The following is a 17,218-nucleotide window of genomic DNA, read 5'->3' on the forward strand; positions in this document are numbered from 1 at the left end:
CATCATAGTGCAGCCACCATTGAAAAAAAGATTCAGATTTTGACAGGATATTTGAAATATCAATCAATCCGTCCATCCATGGTTTGAGAGGCAGCGTAGACGCTGGACAAGTCACCAGTATACAGAGATGAACAACCATTCATACCATACAGGAGATTTAGTGCTGCCAAATAACCTGACCTGAATGTATTTGGACCGTGAGAAGTCAGAGAACCGCTCCAGTGAAAGGTGCCTTAATACAAAAATGTCTTGTTCCAATATAAGAAGGATCTTGTTTAAAATGTAAGGAATTGTAAGGAAAAAGAGCCGAGCCAGCATCTTTCAGAGACGAGCCTTAGATAGACATAAATCCAATACTACAGCTCAGCCACTCCTCACCAGTTGTAAAGCCTGAGGTGCATCAATGGGTCAGAATGTAATTTTCTGTTTAAAGAGTAATTACATTATGTTTCTCAAAAAAAAGTATGTTTTGGACTCTTAAGGGAAATCAGCTGATCTATTATTCCTCAAATATATATTTCTGTTCATATGTTGTTGTAGCTGACACGTTTGATGTACCTTCAATGACCAGAGGAGACACAGCAGTCAACTTAAGGATTTTTATTAAAAAAAAAAAAAAAAAAGCACTGGAATTTTCATGTCAAGCAAACAATGGAACCTTTTCATATTAGTATTGTTCCATATCACAAAGTGAGTAATGAAAAGAATAATTAAACCACACAAATGATACTTTTTTGTAATAAATTAATCAGCATAACAAAAGATATAAAACATGCTTGTACTTCGGTGTTGCAATGGATATTTTGAAAGTCCAATGCTAAAAATTTAAGACACCTGAGAATATAAATATCAAAACAGCTTGTTGCAGCAATTATTTAGTTCCACAGCTCCTCCTATTCACCTTAACTAAAGCTTTGATAAGAGGATTTCTTTTTAAAATTACACTAATGTAAAAATTAGGCATCAATTTAAAAAACATCAGTTTCTGTACAATGTGCATATCTGAATTAGTGTGGTGACGAGAGAAATCATCGTGGGTTTTTTTCTCAGCAAAGCAGCGCAGCAAAAAGTAAAATCCAAAGTGGATAATGCTCGTCTGTCATCAAGCCACATTCAGTGATATGAACAAATAGATTTGGACTGAGCTCTTTCTATTGATATCTGCAGTGAAGTGACGGTCTACTTTTTACATGTTCAGTCTCTGTCCTGCAGCCGGCAGCGAGTCTTTCTCTTGGAAAACCAAGCAGCTGCTGAGCATTACAGACAGAGGCTAGGGTGCAGGATTTATCCAGCTGATTAATTTACTACTGTCAACTAACAACAGAATGTCACTGAGGCAGGGAGAAGGAAATTCTGCTGCTACACAGGTAGTAGTAATGTTGCATATACAGACAACAGGAAAGACATGGGCACATTACAGACCATCTAGCTGATAAAAACTCATTTCTGAAACCCAAGGCTCGATGGCTTTATATGAATTTCTGAAAAACAAGTTGGATGGATGCCGCACAGATCCCGCAAAGAAAAGAAAAAAGGAAAAAGTCCGTGAGGTATGTTGTTCTTGTGATATTGTAGCTTTGAGATCTGGACAGAGTCTGAGCGTAAAGACACTTCCATCAATGAGGAGAGATGGAAGGATAGATTTCCAGTTTGAAAACGTAGCAAACGAGTAGGTATTAGGTGTGTGATTCTTTGTTAAACAGTCCATGTGTTCGTGGTCACTGCCAGCAGCGACCAAAAACCGTCAACAGATTAAACCTCAGAGGAAATGTGCACACAATGTCAAAGCCTTGTATTCACTTGGATGAGTACAGCTTGTATTAAAATGAACAGATCAACAGAGAAATGGTGATAAGAGGATGGTTTGAAGTATGAATGAGGAAGACACCTGAAGTTGTTCTTTTTAAATGTGGAGGAAACAAAGTCAAAAGATCTGGGAGTGATGATGAAGTCTGTAGAAACAAAAACAAAAACAAAAAAAAATCTAATCGAAACAAATTGCTAAACATAAGATGGCATGGATGACTACGCAAACACCAAAATAAACAAAAATCTGAAACAACAACTACTCAGTTCTTTTATCATGCTTTCTAAAGCACTTGGACATGAAGGCAGTTTTACAAACCATTAGTTATTAGAGACATCAGCAAAGTTCCACAGTGCTTGCTTGTAGAAGCATAGTAACAGTGCAAGCCATTACACTATCCAACTGAATACACCTGTAAGGAAAAAGTGCCATATTGCATAATGAGTATCTGATGAGCCCACAGGAGGGCATATATATACCTATACAATGATCTAACTGTAAACATGGTGCGAAGTAGTTATGACATAGTTTAAGGCTTTCAGAGTTTTCCTGAAGAATTGATGTTCACTGAGATAAATGAATACGTCCACGAGTTGGACAAACAGTGTGGAAACATTAACAAACATTTTTTTTTAAAGATTCAACCTCTCTAGACTCGGACCTGGACAATGCATGTGCTCAAATTGGTTTCATACGTCTACTTTACTTGAGGTTTACCCGATTCAGTCAAATGTTACTCCACGAGGAATATTCAATTTAGGTGCCAGGTTTTGTTTGACCCAGTATTGAACTAAATCTTTATTATAGTGGCCATTTTAATTTATCTAACACAAATATAATAGCCACAGACTGTATATAAAGATGAAAGAAACATATCCACTTCCTCTCACTATCCAGAAATGAAGCCAAAATACCCCAGATGTGAACTCTGCAGTCTTTTCGCACCAGAATCTGCGCAGTGAGGCGGTCGGGGGATGAAGCCATGTTGGCAAAATATAGTAGACACGGGTGCTCGACCAATCATGAGTCAGTCTCAGCTATCCATTGCGATGTTTCACCTCATTTCGATTGCATAAAATAAATAATTAAAACCAAATTAAATGGAAACAGTTGCATGTGAAAACACATCAATGTAATAAGAACTATCCAAAATGTCAGAAACAAACTTTGAGAATGTTTTTTTTGTTTGGTCCATGTGAGACATGGACCACTAAAATGGAGGTGGCATGCTTAATGACCAATACTGCAGCCAGCCACCAGGTGGGGATTGAGCAATTTGGCTTCACTTTAGGGGCGCAATCATGTTGTCCATCTTTCTGTACAGTCTATGGTAATAACATTATTAACGGCTGCAATCCATTTAGAAGTATTGTACAAGTCTTGTTAACGCTGGTTCAATGGATCACTGCACAGAGCAGAGCCATTGTTTAAGTTAGTTACACCTGAGCGACAAGTTAAAATGCCCTTCACAATAAAGCTCTAGTGGTATCATCTTTCCCCGACTTTTTTTAAATTGCTATAATAATTCTAATACCGGATTTGATTCCCACACACAGGGTTAGAATGGGAAGTATTTGAAGTCATAAACTTTGTTTCAACTGCTGTTGAAACTTACACCGTGTGAATAAAATCCGGCACACCTGATCCTGATATATGCTCCCCGCGCCCGTTGAGCACGGGGGTGAACGCCTTTACTTGGAAGGTCAAATATCAAGCTCACCTAATGTCATGTTTTTGTCCCTAAATATTTTCATACCATTGTATACACACATTCTCCAGTTCAGTCACTAACAAAAAATACCTACTAAATAAAATACACACCAACACTCACAGGCAATCTCATCCTATCAAGCGTATACTGTTACCCCTAATATAAGGACTACAATTCATCACATGTATTAATTCTGCTGCTAGTAGCATTACCATGTCTCTACATTAAAAGCTTAAAGCTTATATACATTTGCATCAGTATTAGAGATAATACTACTGTGTATTATGTGTCAGCGTTTCATGAATAACTCATCTAAACTTGAGCATGGCGTGCATACAGCTTTTCTAGAGTGAACTCTGACCCACTTTCTGGAAAAAAAGGGTCATTTGATCAATTAAACTCAAAATACACGGGAAAAACAATATAGACAATTATCACCTCAATGATGGTTATGCGATAAAAACAAATTAAGGAATGTGTCACCACTAAAACTCAAAGCTACAAAAAAAAGCTCAAAGTCACTGCCTCGCTAGCTAACATCACAATATTGTGCTACTCATGGTAAATAAATGGTACTTAAAAGCACGACAACCAGGAAATAAACCACAAGAAACAGAAGTTTTGGCTTTTGATGAATGAGATTTGTACAGAAAACGTGAAAAATCCCTGCAATTTGTGAAAGTGTTTCAGTTTGAGAAATGAGGTTGGATTTAGGGTCGGTGCTTAATGATTCCAAATCTTATCGAATCCTGATTGAGAATGAAAACCGAAGTATGTTGAAAATAAGGTTTGAACTGCCATTAACCTGTCATGAATGAAGTTATTTGCTCTTGGCTAAAAGAAAAATGTTTTCTGTTGCACCATGTTAATGGTTTTTATGGCTGTAATTTTCACTTTGAGGCTTTAAAGTCCGGCATTACGAGTCAAGGAGTACGACAGCTGTGTGGCACAACTGGTTTTACAGAATTTTTGCATCAATGTGATGAAGTACCTTGACTTTACTGGTGTATAATTCAGAGGATAAACCAAAAACGGACTCTCTTATCTAGTTCTTTTCGTATAAAAGGTTTTCACCGTTTAATTTCACTATGTCACAATACAGCATAAGAAACACCCTGCATCTTTACACCTTTCTGTAATAAATGTGTCATCATATTCGATTAACTTCCCTCCCCTGCATGTATTTATTACTGTGTAGTTTCATGTCACTTCATTTTATTCTTTTGTGAAGCTACACTTGAAAAACTCGCTCCAGTCTGCCATATTGTAAACATTATACACGTGGTTTGATCCATGTGTAAGCAGCCATGTAAATGAAGTGCAGAAAGTCCAAACTTTGCTCTCAGGAAACGATAAGTGGAATCAAAAAACACATTTCTTAAACAGATCCTTGGTTCTCATAAATTTGGAACATTCGTGAAACCAACCCTGGTTAAGTTGAGCAGGTGGATAGTGGTCACATGACTCATCTGGGTGGATGGAGAGATGAGGCTACGTGCTCCTCACTTCCAGCTCTGTGTGTTCACTTGTGTACAATGTGTGTATGTGTGCATTTTGGAGTACAACACCGTATTTCTAAATCCGTATCGGTGGATCTGATTGTAGCTGGTTAAGTTGAAACCACCGCAAGCTTCCGTGCTGCTGCTGATCCCAGTGCACAGGAAACCCAGACACGCACCATCCTAATGGTGCAGGGCTGGACTGGAAGCTGTGGATGTGCCCTTGTTGCGTCCCAACATGGAGGGCTGGAAGTCGGGATGGCGACGGGCGTGCTTGATCAGATGGTCGCTGCGCATGAAGCGCTTGTCGCACAGTGGGCACAGGAAGCGCTTTTCTCCTGTGTGGGTGCGGGTGTGGCGGGCGAGCTCATCGGAACGGGCAAACTTTTTCTCACACTCGGGCCAGGTGCAGGGGAAGGGCCTCTCGCCTGCAGCACAGAGAAGGAAAAGAGCCGGGACAACTATTTACTGCCATGTCGGTGACCAATAACAAGCCACCAAGTCACCACGACTACAAGCATGCAACAGATGTGTTTGAGTGAAAGCAGGTGAGTATCAGTTGGGAGAATGCTTAGCTACGCAGTGTAGCACCTAGACAGTGCAGAGGTTCATCAATACACAAAATTATAGTATAGTATAAATGGTACATACAAAGTATGTCTGCTGTCTTCAAAGCCGTAACAGACGCAACACAACAAAACAAAGTCTGACACTGGGAAATGTTTGGTATTCGAGTTGGAAAAATTAGGTTTACATTTGCCAATTTATCAATTAATCAGCAAAGATACAATTTCTAAGAAATCCAAATTCATGTAATAGGTGGGCTGCCCATTGTAAGATTTCATCCTTCATATAATTTAAATAGGAGCAGGGCATAGTATTTAACAGTTACTACAATAAAGCAAGATATGTTCCGATATTTTAACGAGTGTAACGCAACATGCAAACAGTTTATAGTCTGTTTTAAGTTGTTCCTTATAGAAAATATCAATCTACTTTATAGGACAGAGTGAGGAATGTTTTTGGTCACTGTATGAATATTTTAATGAATAAAGTTTGACTGACTACATTTAAGATAGTGACGAAACTACTGCCTGCATTTGCTTCATGAAAAAAAAAGAAGTAATCTCTTCATAGTTAAATACGTGTCAAAACATATCTAGGATTTAGATCCTGCAGATTAGTCTTCCTAAACCACTCCTAGCCTTAATCTCTGCCAGGCAACATGAGTCAAGCCACGATGAGCGAGTGGGATGCTGCTCGGTGCCATTTTCAAGATCACAAAGCCGGGGCCACGTTGTTTGTTGCAGAGACACTTTGTGGGCGTTCCCACCACCGTTTCTTTCCTGCCCTTAATCCGTCTGCGCCTGCTCAGTGATCCTGAACACACCGATTCCCCTCGTTTTACAGCAGGGGAGAAAGAAAAAACCACCAGCACGTTTTACTCTGGGCTGCCATATCAGGCTGGTTTGGTTCCAGCTGAAACCAGGTTTTTACAATGGGGGGCTACGAGACTGTTTTCAGTGACACTGCCACGGCAAACTCCAAAAACTGGTGAAAAGTAGATGATCATCTTTTGTACACGATCTTATTGAAGAGATTTGACAACACACAAAGTCAGTTTCAGCTACCATCAGCAGAGATCGTGAAGTTAACGTCCGGGGGGGAGGCTACACAGCCACACATCGAGCACTTGCTGCCGCCATCCACAGGACAGGCGGTGTCCGACGATGAACTCCGTGCCACTGACGTTAGGGTTTCGTCTTACGTTCATTTCATATGCAAATGCGGCCGGGAGGAACACCGTCGTCACCGGTTTTAACATCCAGCCCAGTTCTTTTGTTAGTTTACTTCTTTGTCACGGTCTCCGAAGGGGAGTTTCTCTATCGTTCCCTCTTTGTTTGGCCACGTTACTGAACCAAGTCGACGGTTAATGGGGGGGACAAACTGCCGCCGCCACGCTGCTGCTAGCTAATCCCGGGAAGTACAAAAGAGCACCCCCCATGATCTGATTTAATGGTCATTAACGATGTGTGTGACAAAGTTTATATATCAAGGTTCAGACGTGTGTGTGTGTGCTCGCGTGCACGACATGTGAGCTGAGCGTGTTGTTGTGGCCGTACCTGTGTGTGTCCGGATGTGCGCCTTCAGGTGGGACGATTTCCCGTAAACTCTGTCGCATCCGTCAAAAGTGCACTGGTGTCGCTTCACCGGGGACCGGGGGGGCCCCACGCCTCCTCCTCCCCGCATCTGCTGCCCGGGCACCGGGGTGGCGGAGGGGGTCATGGTAGGGGTGGTGGGGTCGGACAACGTGGTGTAACCGCTCTCCCCACCACATGACGAGTTGCTGCTCTCCGAGTAGGCCGACATGGGGCGGAACTTGCCGTGCAGGTCGGTGAGGATGCCGGCCACCGCCATCATGTTCGCCCCCTCCAGCCGCAGCGTCTCCCGCACCTCCCTGTCCTCAATCGTCCCGTCGGGCTCCCCGGGGAGAAGGCCCGCCGTGTTGGGCAGGCTGGCGGGGGCGACCGGGGTGGGTCTGTGCAGGACGGGACCGCTGGATATCGACACCAGACACTCGGCGGCGAAATAATCAGACGAGGCAGTCAGCGACATGGTTCCCTGACTGGTTGTGTTGGCTTTAAGCGGTAAAACAGAACAAAAAAAGCTGAAAGATCCACCAGGAGGGGCTAACGGTTGACTGATCCCGACCTCGTTTTTATCAAACTCGACGATCCAACCGTGTCCAGCGGAGCCCTGTTACCGCCATGCAGCGCCTTGGTAGTTAGGAAATGACTCAGTAAGTCAAAGAAAAGGCGCGTGAGTAATCGATAACGGGCTAGAACCGGGTCAGTTCCTCCGGGCCAACGTGTGTGCGCCTCGCCGCCTGACGGTTCATTGTGTCTGATGCTCGGAGAAGCCGCTGCCGGTCAAACCTACGCCCCCTGGTCCCGACTGACGATGCGTTCACAAACAGTCAGTAGTAAATGAGCAGGAGGTGCTCATGTGTTTACATCTCTGAAACCACCACACCAGTGCGCTTGTTCTGCCAATGCAATTACCTCAATGTCGTTTTATTAGTCACGAGTTTAACTTTATGTCCAAAAGTCACAAATAAAGCCGACATGTGAGAGAACGAATAAATAAAATAGATGTTGAGCTACTTTTATACGTTGATAATTATACACAAGTATAATCGCCCGACCTTTCTAGTACACTGATCATATTATTGCGTAAATGAAACAACAAGCTACACAACAAATACAATGCGGTGACCTTAAAGTTGGGGTGAACGCACGTAGGGGTCTTAAATCCGACTTTTTTCTGCGCTTGAACGCACCGTGAGCCGCCAGCGCGCAGTGGCTGACGTCGGCAGCTCGGGCGTGGACCGCGGCGGAGGGTGCGTGGTGGAAAGTAGGTGGCGAGCAACTCGGGTAATGATGGGGGAAGGAGAGGAGCCCCAGATGAAATGAAAGACGTGTGGGATCGTTTCGAGGGAGCTGAAGTCAGAGGCGGCACAACATGGCTGTGTTCTGGAGGGAGTCAGTCAGGTCACCTTTAAGACCGACGGTGTCCGACGATAACCCCTCAAATGTCCACTTTTTCATCAGAGACACAGACGCTAGATGTCTCTCTTCTCTCAGATGACTCCTTCCTTCAACTGTGGTTGTTTGGACCCATGTGCTATCTGTCAGGAGGAATCTCTCAGTGTGGACTGATTGGGCCATGACTTGAAAACGTGGCAGAATGATGGATTTGATCTTCAAATATTAACTCTTTAGTGTTTCAACTTTGACCAGCACAGTGTGCTACTAAAGCTGAATTTTGAAAAAGCTTCCCAGTTTAATTCTAGCTTCCAGTGGACCAGTCGTGAATAAAACGGTCACAAGCTGTCAATTGTTCGTTTTTTATTATGAATTTGAATTTGAGATTCTATGACAAGAAGAATCATTTTGTCTATTTATTGTCTATTTGTCTATTTATTATTATCTAAAATTAGCTATGTATTGATTTTTTTTGTTCTAAATGAATTCCCCTGTTTTGATCAACTGATTCACAAAATTAAAGTTTCCCAAGACCTAGAGCTGTGTTAGCTGTGCTGCTTCAGATCTTTTTGTTCACTTTGGGTTTTTCTTTAGCTTTTTACATTACATTACATTTCATTTAATTGACACTTTTATCCAAAGCGACTTACAGTAAGTGCATTCAACCATGAGGGTACAACAAGAATCAAGAAAGTACAATTTCTTCACGAAGGCCGAAACACTAAGTGATACAAGTTAACTGTCTCAGAAAATATATTGCTACTGTTTGACATAGAGTTTAACAGACAGAACAAAGCCAGAGGTGAAATTGTGAAGGTGGATTGAGAGCTAACATTCGTGCTATAATTAAGTAGAGGAAATTACTGAATAATCAGAGAAGCTGTCTGCATTGAATCCACATTTCCTAAGCTTAATGAAATGTTCCAACTTTGTCGAAAGTAAATCCTGGTTCCTTTTAAGATATGTTCATGAGATAGAATAAACCTGTCACAGTCTGGAATTTGCAACTTTAGTTTTCAAGAATGACTGTGATTTCGATGTAAACAAACGGTGGCTATTCTGTCTGGCTTGTAGATTCTGGGAAAACCACGACCAGGAAGTAACGTACATATTGTCCTAAAGAAAATGAAGGACATCCATGTAGCTAGAATTAATAGAACGGTTTTGGATAGTGTACAGTTCCTACAGAAAGCCTACCGTAAAAGGGCTTGATTGTTGATTACAGATAAAAAGTATGTAGATATTGTTTGTTTAAACGTTGATAGGCTAACAATCAGGTCTATAAAGACCAGCAGGCCTCCTACCTACGAATATAAAATCATCATGGCCAGTGAACCAATACTCAAACACAACTGGAAAGGGGGAGAGGGGGCTTGTGCATCTGTCCGTCACTGCGAGCTCTTACACATGACGTCACTTAGAAGTTCCCAATGACACAAGATGTGTACATGTACATCTATGGACACATATTTGGGATCCTTATTATTTCTGTCTTATATGAACTGTAGTGTATATGACCAGTATATGGTCACAATATGAATTATAACTATACATTAATCCATGAGAAAATGAGTGAGGTGGAAAGAATGATTCAGGTTGGTTGACATTGTAAATCAGTGGTTTCATTGAAGAATAAGGAGGTAAATGCAGTGGATGGCGTTGAAGTGTGACACAGGGGGGTTTACATTGGAGCTGATTAAAAGCTGACATGGAAGGATACCTTGTGCGTCTGTAGGAGACGCCAAGGGGCATGACTGAGCAGCGGAATTTGATTCTCCTGGTTTGAGAACAGGTTGATACAACGGCATACAACGGCAAAATAGGACAACTAACAGTCATGCACTGAACTCCTAACATCTCCTGACATTCTCTGGAGGGGAGAGACTCTAGACTTTCTGCTGAGATTCTCAGACCAGGCTCCTGGTAAAAACTGAATGTTTCAATGAGCCCATGTGAGAATACAGCAGGAGATCCTACAGAGGATTCACAGAGAGCGAATGAGTGTGTTGATGATGTTTCTAACATGCATCATATATCTCTCTATGTAAAATATGTAAAATTATATGTATTATATATTCATCTCTATGAGCTATGTGACAATCTATATATACAACAGGCCTCTAACGCTACTGTAGCACAAGGCTACTCCCCCTTGTTTCACTCATACCTGTCCTTCCTTAAAAAACATTGAAAGGTAGGAATTAACTCCTTGGTGAGGGAATACAGCAGCAATTTAAATGTTACACATGAAATATATAATTTACCTTGTAAACTACACAGCTAAATAAGAGACGTAAACTTTGCACAATATCTTAAGTGATTAAAATAACCCAAAACACAATGTGGACAATAAGTTACATGCATGTGTGATTAGACAGATGTCCCTCATAGTGGCAAACACAAACATTGTTTTGGTTTAAACACTAGATGTCTAGATGGTGAACAAAGTGGAGCACCTTGTTCTGAGGCTCTGTGAACTAATAAAGTCAAAGTCTCCAATGCTTCGGACTCCCGCATTTTTTTTTTTTTTTTTACTTCAATGTCCAATATCAAAGGAAATGTGGCTTTGAAGTTTCTAAAATGTAACCATGTCTTTTTTGACTTGAATGTCAAAGATCAAAGTAAATGTGGCTTTGAAGTTTCTTGAATATAACCACAAATTATGAGATCACATAATCAGTTGTCCTCCCAAAATCAACAGAGTATATCCAAATATCCAAAGACAATTAAACATTGTCTTTGGATATTTTTCAACCTACATCTCTATTGATCTGGATTATTGGACGACATGGATGGCCCCCCTGTCTCACCTGGCCCCATCGGGGCGAGTAAGAGGCCTGTGACTAAGGCCACCAAGAGGAAGGCCACCAAGAGGAAGACCACTGAGAGGAAGACAACCAAGAGGAAGACCACCAAGAGGAAGGCCACACCTGAAAATGAGCGCCCACAGAAGAGGCAGAGGGTTGGAGACGGCCCTGATACCAGCACCGATTCTGCTCAATCAACCCTGGAATCAGTGATCGTGATCAACAGCTCCAGTGACGAGAGCACGGTGTCATCAGGCGACACCAGCACAGGTGACTTACTTAAAATAATATGTGCTGCTGTTTTAAAAACTGCCTCGTCCAACTTAAAGGAATAATTCTACATTTGAGAAATATAATTATTTACTTTCTTCCAAAGGATTAGATACAAATATTGACACAAACCACTAAACTTTGCGAATACAACATGATGTTGGGTTTTATTGGCACTTGCGTATCAGACTAATTCTTTACTTCAGCGTATTTTCCATCATACATCATGCTCACTGTTTTCTTTCCTCTTTTGTAGTGAGGTTTAGCCTCCCGCACTCATCAAGCCACACCTTGGCGAGTAGGCGGCCCGTGACTAAGGCCCCCAGGAGGAAGGCCACCAAGAGGAAGGCCACCAAGAGGAAGACCACCAAGAGGAAGGCCACACCTGAACATGAGCGCCCAGTGAAGAGGCAGAGGGTTGGAGAGGGCCCTGATACCAGCACCGATTCTGCTCAATCAACCCTGGAATCAGTGATCGTGATCAACAGCTCCAGTGACGAGAGCACGGTGTCATCAGGCGACACCAGCACAGGTGACTTACTTTTAAAGAATATGTGCTGCTGTTTGCATGGACGCAATATGATCATGTTAAAATGGGGATTGGTGTTGACTCTAGTTCAGAGGTATTTCACTTTTCTTTTCTTGATGTTTTTCACGGTGGTTTAAAAACTGCCTCATCCAACTTAAGGAATAATTCTACATTTGAGGAATATAATTATTTACCCTCTTCCTGAGGATTAGATACAAATATTGACACCAACCACTAAACTTTGCGAATACAACATGATGTTGGGTTTTTATTGGCACTTGCGCATCAGACTAATTCTTGACTTCAGCGTATTTTCCATTAATATAAGTTAGAGGGGTTCATAGTATTTCCACCTACTTCCAGCAAAAATCATTTTATTTCAAGTATTTCTTTAAAATTAGCATTATTTTTGTTGTTTCCTTGTTGTTGATGAGATACACACACATATTTTTCCTTTAGATGATAAATGGGAAGGCACACAGGATTCCCAAGGAGGTGATGCTCAAGCAGAAGGCAGCAGGCTAACCCTTGACTGTGGAAAGATCTGCAGCAGTGTTGATAATGGACTGGTACAATCTGGATCTGATGCTAGCCCATATTCTGATCTATCAACCCTGGAGCCAGAGGTCAACAGCTCCAGTGACGAGAGCACGGTGTCATCAGGCGACACCAGCACAGGTGACTTACTTTTAAAGAAAATGTGCTGCTGTTTGCATGGACGCAATATGATCATGTTAAAATGGGGATTGGTGTTGACTCTAGTTCAGAGGTATTTCACTTTTCTTTTCTTGATGTTTTTCACGGTGGTTTAAAAACTGCCTCATCCAACTTAAGGAATAATTCTACATTTGAGGAATATAATTATTTACCCTCTTCCTGAGGATTAGATACAAATATTGACACCAACCACTAAACTTTGCGAATACAACATGATGTTGGGTTTTATTGGCACTTGCGCATCAGACTAATTCTTGACTTCAGCGTATTTTCCATTAATATAAGTTAGAGGGGTTCATAGTATTTCCACCTACTTCCAGCAAAAATCATTTTATTTCAAGTATTTCTTTAAAATTAGCATTATTTTTGTTGTTTCCTTGTTGTTGATGAGATACACACACATATTTTTCCTTTAGATGATAAATGGGAAGGCACACAGGATTCCCAAGGAGGTGATGCTCAAGCAGAAGGCAGCAGGCTAACCCTTGACTGTGGAAAGATCTGCAGCAGTGTTGATAATGGACTGGTACAATCTGGATCTGATGCTAGCCCATATTCTGATCTATCAACCCTGGAGCCAGAGGTCAACAGCTCCAGTGACGAGAGCACGGTGTCATCAGGCGACACCAGCACAGGTGACTTACTTTTAAAGAAAATGTGCTGCTGTTTGCATGGACGCAATATGATCATGTTAAAATGGGGATTGGTGTTGACTCTAGTTCAGAGGTATTTCACTTTTCTTTTCTTGATGTTTTTCACGGTGGTTTAAAAACTGCCTCATCCAACTTAAGGAATAATTCTACATTTGAGGAATATAATTATTTACCCTCTTCCTGAGGATTAGATACAAATATTGACACCAACCACTAAACTTTGCGAATACAACATGATGTTGGGTTTTATTGGCACTTGCGCATCAGACTAATTCTTGACTTCAGCGTATTTTCCATTAATATAAGTTAGAGGGGTTCATAGTATTTCCACCTACTTCCAGCAAAAATCATTTTATTTCAAGTATTTCTTTAAAATTAGCATTATTTTTGTTGTTTCCTTGTTGTTGATGAGATACACACACATATTTTTCCTTTAGATGATAAATGGGAAGGCACACAGGATTCCCAAGGAGGTGATGCTCAAGCAGAAGGCAGCAGGCTAACCCTTGACTGTGGAAAGATCTGCAGCAGTGTTGATAATGGACTGGTACAATCTGGATCTGATGCTAGCCCATATTCTGATCTATCAACCCTGGAGCCAGAGGTCAACAGCTCCAGTGACGAGAGCACGGTGTCATCAGGCGACACCAGCACAGGTGACTTACTTTTAAAGAAAATGTGCTGCTGTTTGCATGGACGCAATTTGATCATGTTAAAATGGGGATTGGTGTTGACTCCAGCTCAGAGGTATTTCACTTTTCTTTTCGTGATTAAACAAACCAGATATGAGAAGTAAATTAAATGATTCAAACAAATATTTATCTTTCAGCCGCCTGTCAGGCAGATGGATTTAACTTAGTTGTCATGAAGTTATCTGATGATTTCTCTCCACTGAGCTATTTCCACAACATCTGAAAAGACTCCATATGTTGAAATGTGGTGGTTGAAAGCCTTAGAAAATATGAAAAAGTGGATTATGAGTTATACATCAAAATGTCAGTCCTGGATAAAAACAAGATATTAAGTTAGAGGTAGTGATGCTCCTTTTTTTCACAACTATATTAAACCATGTGTCTGTGTTCGTTGGTGCAGATGACTTCAAGGCCAAGTACTTGAAGCTTGAAAAACTTGGTGAAGGAGGATATGGCTCAGTGTATGCCGGCATCAGAAGGTCTGATGGTTTACCAGTAAGTACATAATATGATGTGATAAAATAATTCAATATAATATTCTCACATCCTACATACATACTCTGACTTCATCCCTTGAACTAACAAAAGTGCTCATGATCTGTCCTGTAGGTGGCCATAAAATACATCCCCGACATCAATGGGCGCTATCAAAAAGTGGTGAGTGATCTGTTGTCTCAGCACCAACTGTTGAAATCATTCTGTGACTTTTATGTTTTTGTTGTTTCCTTGTTGTTGATGATTTACACACGCAAATTTTTCCTTCAGATGTTAAATGGGAAGGAATACTTGATTCCCACGGAGGTGACGCTCATGCAGCAAGCCGCAAGCGATCCAGGGACTGTGGGAGGATCTGCAGCAGTGTCGTTACTGGACTGGTACGAGCGGGACCAAATGGTTGTACTGGTCATGGAGAGGCCAGTCCCCTCTATGGAGCTAGTGCGCTTCATAAAGAAGAACAATGGTCCGATGGCCGAGGACATTGCAAAGGTACTGTTGTTTTATTCTTTGTGTGAGATGTTTCCTAGACTTCTACTGAAAAGCTCATTAATTTGAGTATCATCAGTTTCAGTGGAGAGTGTTTGGCTGCTATCCCACCTATATTTAATTAGAGTCCAATCGCGACTAACATTTAAATGTCTAAATTAAATTATTTGAGATTCACTTTTAGAAACCTTTACTTTATTGACGGCTCTTTAGTTGTAATAATGGATATATTATTAGCTGAAATGTGGAGAAAACTATTTCAGCACAAATTCTCTTTTGAAGTTCTCAGCAGATTACATAGTATGATTAAACAGCCATTAAATAGACCTTGTGTCAGGTCGTTTTCTACAATCGCCCGTCCATAAATAAGAAAGGCCTTTGGACCTCAACTTAGTCCTCAAAGTGTTTAGGAGTAGATGGATATTTGAACCCCTATAAGTTCATGTGAAGTGTGCTCTGGTTGAAAGATCTAGAGCAGCTCCAACATAGACTGTGTTTTTCAGTCCCACCCAGAGTCCCTTCTTCATCTCTCTAACTCATTTGTGATTCTCTTTCTCAGATCATCATGAGGCAGCTGGTGGATGCTGCCATAGACTTGAAAGCCAAGGGCATCTTGCACAGAGATATTAAAGGAGAGAACATCCTCATAGAGTCAAGCTCCGATGGCCTGCGAGTGCGCTTTATTGATTTTGGATGTGGCTGCAATTGGGTGGAAAACAAAATTTACACAGACTTCTCTGGTACGTACGGCCTGTTTTGTTATCCAGCTTTTCATTCATCTGACTATTAAGTCTCTGCCTGTTCCTCATCCTTTGCTTTTTTCTGTCTCCTTCTATCTGATTTATTGTAGGAACCCCTGAATTCCATCCTCCAGAGTTTAAAATCAACAGGCAATACATGGCTGGCCCCATGACAGTCTGGCAGTTGGCATCATTGCTTTTTGAAATGCTGGATGGATTCAGGCGGTTCTTCACATCAGAGTTCCTCAGAAAGGAACTCCAAATCAGCTCTGTATGGTCCAAAGGTGAGACAACGCCTGTTACAATGTGCAGTTATTATGTTCCTTTCCATGTTACAGTCAATCATTGTAGATTCAAGCCTCATCGTTTCCATATCCTCTGTCCTCTCTCTTCACAGACTGCCAAGACTTCTTGGGAAAGTGTTTGACTTTAGAGCCTGAGGACCGTGCCACTCTGGAGGAACTTAAGCAGCACCCCTGGCTACACAACCCCGGTGCCTAGCCCCAATCCCCATCCCTGGGGACCCCAGCCATAAACATTTTTGCCTGCTGCCGTCTGGCCGACGGTACCGCAGCATCCGGGCCCGCACCACCAGGCTCAGAGACAGTTTCATCACCCAAGACATCTGAACTGCATTAACTTCACCAAACCAGCACCGTGGCATATTTGCATATTTTCACTATTGCACATAATTGCACTATTGTTGTTTTATTTTTCCATTCATCTGTATATATATATATTTAGATATAAATATATGTTATTTTCTATTAAAAAATTTTAATAAATTGATATTCTATTTTATTCTATTTTATGCTATTTCTATTTAATCTTTTTGGGGGTTGTAATTACTTGAGCATTGCTAGAAGAGAGCCTGTGACTCAAGCATTTCATTGCCAGCAACTGCTTAATGTTATTGTTGTGCATTTGAAAATAAAAAATCTGGAATCTGGAATCTGGAATCTGGTCCTCGTTTTACCAGACTCCATTAGCCAGACGGAATAGCCTCCATGTGAGTCTACATCAGGGGTCTTCAACGTTTTTCAGGCCAAGGACCCCCAAACTGGTGGAGAGATGGAGCAGGGACCCCCTACTATATATATTGTATACAATTGTGTTTTATATTAAACTGGGCCTAGTGCCATATATAAACATAGCTACCCTGTTATTGTGCATTCAATACTAAGCTATTCAAATGTTACTCGGGTTCATATATTCATGTTTTTAATTTAAACATGTGCACGGTACAGGATGGCCATGCCACTGC

At 41.4% G+C, this 17,218-nt stretch overlaps 2 protein-coding genes across 2 annotated transcripts; one reads left to right on the forward strand and one right to left on the reverse strand.

Moving 5' to 3' along the window:
* Positions 1 to 1,426: 1,426 nt before the first annotated feature.
* On the reverse strand, positions 1,427 to 7,957 carry zgc:153115 (uncharacterized protein LOC768186 homolog). The gene is made up of 2 exons (XM_053437324.1): positions 7,141 to 7,957; positions 1,427 to 5,445 (listed from the first exon to the last, which is right to left on the reverse strand). The coding sequence occupies exons 1-2, from the start codon at positions 7,631 to 7,633 to the stop codon at positions 5,201 to 5,203; spliced, it is 738 nt and encodes a 245-aa protein (XP_053293299.1). The 5' UTR covers positions 7,634 to 7,957; the 3' UTR covers positions 1,427 to 5,200.
* Positions 7,958 to 11,350: 3,393 nt separating this feature from the next.
* On the forward strand, positions 11,351 to 16,455 carry LOC128454587 (serine/threonine-protein kinase pim-2-like). Its single transcript, XM_053438008.1, has 8 exons — positions 11,351 to 11,639; positions 11,896 to 12,171; positions 14,631 to 14,725; positions 14,840 to 14,887; positions 14,996 to 15,217; positions 15,774 to 15,954; positions 16,065 to 16,238; positions 16,352 to 16,455. Exons 1-8 carry the CDS (start codon positions 11,351 to 11,353, stop codon positions 16,453 to 16,455), a joined length of 1,389 nt encoding a protein of 462 aa, XP_053293983.1.
* The last annotated feature ends 763 nt before the right edge of the window (positions 16,456 to 17,218 follow it).

This window comes from Pleuronectes platessa, chromosome 13, assembly GCF_947347685.1.
Source record: "Pleuronectes platessa chromosome 13, fPlePla1.1, whole genome shotgun sequence".
NCBI lineage: Eukaryota > Metazoa > Chordata > Actinopteri > Pleuronectiformes > Pleuronectidae > Pleuronectes > Pleuronectes platessa.